The sequence below is a fragment of the Lupinus angustifolius genome, chromosome LG17, assembly GCF_001865875.1.
Source record: "Lupinus angustifolius cultivar Tanjil chromosome LG17, LupAngTanjil_v1.0, whole genome shotgun sequence".
Classification (NCBI taxonomy): Eukaryota; Viridiplantae; Streptophyta; class Magnoliopsida; order Fabales; family Fabaceae; genus Lupinus; species Lupinus angustifolius.
This window is the reverse complement of record NC_032025.1, coordinates 20573290-20579689: the sequence shown is the minus strand read 5'-3', so window position 1 is coordinate 20579689 and position 6400 is coordinate 20573290. Positions and strand designations below refer to the sequence as shown.

Sequence of the window (6400 nt, the reverse complement as noted above, 5' to 3'; positions counted from 1 at the left end):
GGAGGGTGGGAGATGCTGTTACTTTGTTCATGAAAATGGAGGAGGTGGGTGTGTCGCCGAATGTTGTTACGTATAATAATGTGATTGATGGGTTGTGCAAGAGTGGAAGGTTGGGTGAAGCATTTCAGTTTAAAGAAAAGATGGTGAAGAACAAAGTGAATCCGACTCTCATAACATATAGTGTGCTTATCAATGGTTTGATGAAGTCGGAGAAATTTGATGAGGTTGGTGGCATTTTGTTAGAAATGTACAACAAGGGGTTTGCCCCTAATGAGTTTATCTATAATGCACTCATAGATGGGTACTGCAGGAAGGGGAGTATGAGTGAGGCACTAAAGATTAGGGATAACATGTTAATAAAGGGCATACAACCCAATTCTGTTACTTTTAACACTCTTTTACAAGGTTTTTGCAGGAGCAATCAAATGGAGCAAGCTCTGCAAGTATTGGGGTACTTATTATCAAGTGGGTTATCTGTTAATCAGGATGCATGTTCTTATGTTATTAACTGGTTATGCAATAAATCCAGGTTTGATTCAGCCTTAAATATTGTCACAAAGTTGTTGTCGAGGAGTATCAAGACTAGTGATAGCTTGCTAACCCCATTGGTATGTGGACTTTGTAAATGTGACAAACATTCAGATGCAATTAAACTTTGGTTTGCCCTTGCAGATAAAGGGCTTGCATCCAATACAGTGACCTCAAATGCTCTTCTTCATGGACTTTGTGAACGAGGGAACGTGGAAGAGGTTTTTGCAGTATTGAAAGAAATGCTTGAGAGGGGTTTGGTACTAGATAGGATATCATACAACACACTTATTTTTGGCTGTTGTAAATGGGGTGAAATTGAGAAAGCTTTCAAGCTCAAGGAAGAGATGGTCGAGCGAGAATTTCAACCAGATATGTATACCTATAATTTCCTAATGAAGTGGTTTGCTGAGAGGGGTAAAATAGATAACATTAATCAGCTTTTGCATGAAGTCAAAGAACTTGGCCTGGTTCCAAATGTCTATACATATGCACTTATGCTAGAAGGATATTGTAAGGCTGATCGAATTGAAGATGCCGTAAACATATTCAACAAGTTAGTTTATGAGAAAGTAGAGCTAACTCCTGTTATTTATAACATACTTATTGCAGCTTATTGTAGAGTTGGAAATGTGAAGGAAGCCCTCAAAATCCGCGATTCTATGAAAAGTTGGGGCGTTCTGCCTACCTGTGCCACATATTCTTCACTAATACATGGAATGTGCTATATTGGCCGTGTTGACGAGGCAAAGGAATTTTTTGAAGAAATGAGAAATGAAGGCTTGTTGCCAAATGTTTTTAGTTATACCGCCCTAATTGGTGGTTATAGTAAGTTAGGTCAGATGGATGAAGTGAGAAGTATCTTATTGGAAATGTCTTCAAACAGTATACAACCTAATAAAATTACCTACACCATTATGATTGATAGTTATTGTAAATTGGGCAATGTGAAAGAAGCTACTAAGCTTTTAAATGAGATGATTGCGAATGGAATTGAACCAGATACCATTACTTATAATGCATTTCAAAATTTGCATCACAAGGAAAAGAAGCAACAACAAGCTTCTCAATGTGATCATATGTCTAATACAGGAATGCCCTTAGATGAAATTACGTATACGACATTGGTTCAAAGGTTGCATCCACATACAGATCTTAGCAATCAAGAATAATAATGAAACATCTCAAAGTTTGTATACTTAGATGTTACCAGGACTCTTGTGGTTCATACTGCCTTAGTCAAGTTTAATTGTAAGCTCATCATTGGGAAAATGAAGGTTACATATGCTTGATCTCTAGGCACATGGACTACTGTCAACAGCTACAGCAGCTTACTCTTGACTTGCCTTCCTAGTTGAAGAATGAGCTCTTGCATTTCTGAGGTTAGTCATTTAAGATTATGTCTAGTTGTTTGCTTTGCATTTGTTTATTTCGTCGTTTTTTGTTTTTCCTGAAAAAATCGATTTGTAATGATATTATAACTGTTCTGTATATCTGTTTCATATATAAATATTTTCTTTTGATGTAATTGACACAAAATGTATAGGATTTACTTTAAATTATTTTTGGTAATTTGGGGATTTAATCTTGTTTGTATTTTAATGTGATTATTGATTTTAGGAAATTGCTATTTAATTACGATTGTACTAGGGTTTTTGACCCCTCTTGGATTATAAATACTCCTTTAAGCATATTGTGTTATTCATGCCTTTCATGTATAATTAAGTAAAGTGATTATTGTATGTTTCTGAGTCAATCTTGAGGATTCTTGGTTCCATGTCAGTATGGCTCCCATTAGAGGTTCTGCTTTTGCTTACCATCGTGCTCTGTGGATGATAGAACCTTTTCCGTATTTCATTTGCAGCCTTTTTTTCTTTATGAAAAATAGAAATATTATTAGAATGGAAGAGAGGATATTGGAAGAGGATATGAAATTCTCATAAGAAAAATCATTTCTTTTTATTAAATATATCTATATATCTGCATCTCTATTAGTGAATTGAAAATTATGATATTACTTGATTACTCTGTTGTTAGCTTTCTTTGGAACTTGGGAAATGCTGTCTAGAAAAGGGTGTCTGAGTGCACAAGGCTTCTGCATAATGAGGTCTGAGGAGGGTAGATGTATGCAGCTTTATCCTCACAAGTTGGAGCCTGTTTCCAGGATTTAAATCGAGGTTACTAAGCAAGCAACCTTATTGTACCGTCGAGGCTGTGTATGCTTTCTATTAATCGAAGTAAATTTATGAAGTAGCAAGAACTTTCAACATAGTGTCTTCTGGTTTTAAATCATTATGCTTAGGTCTATAGTTCTAATGGGAGAATTTGGATCTTGCTGTTTGGAGTATTTTCTCAATGATCCTTCCAGTTTTGAACTTGTTCTTCTAATTCCCAGGGATTCATTTAATCGCATTGGGAAGTCTAAAGCTCCTTGTGAAGTCAAACCCTTTGTCTGGACAGCGCTTCTAAGCTATGAGCATGGACACCATCCACGGACACTCGAACACAGATAATTTCTAAGCTATAGGACACTAGTAGACGACACTATATGTCTATAAATTGTTATAATTATAACATGGTGTCTCTTAATATATTTTTGTGAGGCTCATTCATTACCATAGGACAATATACATTGCCAAATGCATGAAATATAGGACACTAGGACACGATGCTATATATACACACATGCATACCTACACAAAAATTCAAGTAAATGAAATGAGCAACATGGCATTTTTAATGTGTCTTGCATTACTAATTGCATGATTAATTTCGTATGATTTGCTTGGTTAACTGTGAAGGACTTACTAATGGTCTGTTGCTATCATTAATATAATAACAAGGCATATTTTTCTATGATAACGAACTTAGAGTCTGTTTGAATGGAGGGAATGGAAAGGGAAGACATTTTTAAATTTCAAATTAAGAGAGCTATATAATGTTTTTATAAATAAATAATGAATAGTAAGGTAGATTTCATAATAATTCATCACTTTATTCATTCATTTATAAAATCATTATATAACAATCTTAATTTTAAATTGAAAAACAGGTCTTTCCTTTCCCTCAAAAAACCAACTCCCAAACAGAAGAGACACCATTTTATAATGTATGCACTTTGTCTGTTTACAAAAAAGATTCAAAAACAAAAGATGAACTATATCTTTCACCTTTAATCTATTCATGTGCAACCAAAGAATTAAGAAAAGATCCATTCTATCTAGTTGTCTTTTTTTAAGCGAGCAATTCTTTTTGAAAATTTTCTAAACAGCCATGTCATCGGAAGATGTTTAGTCATTTTGGGTAATGTCTATGTGTCTGAGCTGTGTCTTGCTGGTGTCCGAGCTGATAAAAAATTCTTTTTTAATTGGGCAGCAAGAGAGGGGTGTCTGACACATGTCTACAAGTGTGTCAAAAACGTGTTTGACACTTGGGCACCTCAACAAACAGAGGTGTTTGTGCTTCCAAGGTTCTTGGTATTAGTAAAGATTAATACAAATGACAGGTTGCAAGTTTTTAGGTGCCACAATTTTATTTTTCTTCATGTCTATCTAGCTCTAGTTCAGAAACATCTGGACAGAAGATTTTGCTATGTAAGTTGACAACTTTTTGTGGAACAATTTGTTTGGGGGTTCTTTTGGACAATGGGTTGGTGTATCCTACTTTGAAGCAGATTCTCATGCTTAGACATAAAGGAAAAACACTCTTAACTTTAGAGGTACTATAAAGTGCAAATCTAACCATTGTTTGGAAAATCAACATTGGGATTAGGATAAAATTATGCATATGTATAACAAATCATGGAGTTGTTGAAGTCTCAACCACTTATTTTTGGATCAATGGTTATAATTCAACCCTTAATCCTCTGTGGTGCACCCGTCACTTAGAGAAGCTAAATCAGCTATGGATTTTGTTCCTCTAAATCCTTCTGCTAATAGCTATTTCAAGGGAGCTGTTATTCCATGTTTGCATATGTGCTGAATTCTTGATCTTTTATTATTATGTGGGTGTTTTACTTTCTCTGTTTTGGAATATATTTTATCCTCATATAACTGTACTTTCCCCTTTTTCCTTAACAAAATTTTCTTTTACTACCCAAAATAAAATTTGTTGAATATAGAGCTTCATATTGCATACATTTGTTTAGTTCCAAAGGATAACATTTATTATTTTATTTTAATTTGATTGTGATCCATTGATTATGTGTTCTGAAATCAGGGAGCTTGAATTGCAGAAATCATGAGGACTGCACTGGAGCAGAGGTGTAGCTGCTTAATCATGTGCCAGGTTTAAGACCTTGTGCATGGTCTATCGAATTGATTGGTTTTGATTACTAATTTTCATACTTAATAGATTTATTATGTTGATTATGTGAAGCTGAGCCTCGACTCAATGGTAAGGTTGCCGCTTAGTTACCAAGAGATTACATATTCAAATCCTGGAAACAACCTCTGCAATTGTGAGGTAAGGCCGTTTACATCTACCCTCCCCAGACAGCCAGACCCCACTAGGTGTGAGCCTCGTGCACTGGACCATGCTACTATTGTTGATTATGTGGCAAACAACTCTAGCATGTTCCCGACTGTGCAGGCACGATTTCAAGAAGACTGTTGATATAGTCAAGCATCAAAGGAGTACCTTACCCATAATCTTTTGCATTTGTTGTTTGGTGAGGGTCTCATAATATATATTCCAATCTCTTGATTACTTTATGTGCATTTGGTGTTTTTTTGTGTCTAAATATAATGCATTTCCTTTGTCATCCCAGAACCTCTGTTATATGGTCACAGACTCACAGGTCATTGCTTGGACCACAGATCTCTGGATAGTTGAGTTAGCATTAAAGATTTGGAGAGGCTTGCATGGATCTTCTATAGTAAAAATTATGGTGCATTTATTAGATCCTATAGCAGAAGGAAAAGAATAACTTTACAGGTATGTTTTAGCACAAAGTAGAGGCAAAAAGTTCCATCTCTAAAATGGTTACCGACAATTATTTTTCAATTTTGTGTTTTTTATCCAAGTACATCCCCAACAACCCCTAAATTGCAGAAATAGAAATGAGACATTACCACAGTTATAAAACAGAATATTTGGAGACTGTGTGTGTACACGATATATGTATGTGTATGTATATATATATATATGTATATATATGTATGTATGTATGTGAGACAATGGACAGACTTTGTGGCTTAAATATGTGAACTTTGTTAGAAATTTCTTTTTCTCCCTTGGAGATTTGTAATATTTATGCTGTTTTGATATGTTGGATCCAATGTAGTTCTAAATCCACATAATTTTGTTCAGGTATGTACTGGTGATAAGAGAACTTGATACATTTCTGAGCTGCTAGGATGGCTTGCATTTTGTTCAGGTATGTACTGGTGTACAGGAAGTGACTCTCAATATAAGCTGGTCAATACCTTTGTTTTCCTGTCTTCCTTGGCCCCATTTTCGCGCCGAAGAATTCTGAAAAAAGATTTAAAGAAAAAGACAGAAAAACTAGTAGGGAAACATCCATCTTGTGATTGTGAATATACAATTCTCATAAGAATTTAGTGGAGATTGGTTATAGTAGCTAGCAGCCTAGAATCATTGTGTTTGTGAATCCCTTGTCGCAAGAAACTCTATACTTGTAGACTCTTTCTTGTGTTTTGATTATCACCATATAGCAATTTTATGGGTGACAAAGCATCTTCTTTCACATGTAAACACAGGTCAAAGAAATCATTCTAGAGCACATCCCATATTTCATTTTCTGTACTATTTATTCTACTATCTTGCCTTTTGAAAAACATTAATAAAACATTAATAAATGTCTAGCATTGCATTTACCAAATAATAAGTGTTTTAGAAATGCTATATCATC

The 6400-nt window shown here is 34.8% G+C and overlaps 1 protein-coding gene across 4 annotated transcripts in view; it reads left to right on the top strand.

The window, feature by feature from the left end:
- The window catches only part of LOC109331834 (pentatricopeptide repeat-containing protein At4g19440, chloroplastic-like), a 6926-nt gene extending 989 nt beyond the window's left edge, over window positions 1-5937 (top strand). The window contains exons 2-5 of one of the 4 annotated variants that reach the window (XM_019566577.1): window positions 1-1910; window positions 4747-4815; window positions 4906-5463; window positions 5839-5937. The exon at window positions 1-1910 is cut by the window's left edge and continues 2 nt beyond it. In XM_019566577.1, coding sequence (XP_019422122.1) covers window positions 1-1700 — 1700 coding nt within the window. In that variant the 3' untranslated portion in view covers window positions 1701-1910; window positions 4747-4815; window positions 4906-5463; window positions 5839-5937. Of the gene's footprint in view, window positions 1911-3852; window positions 4247-4746; window positions 5464-5838 lie in introns of those variants that run through there. The other 3 variants (XR_002105850.1, XR_002105849.1, XR_002105848.1) reach the window with 3 other exon arrangements.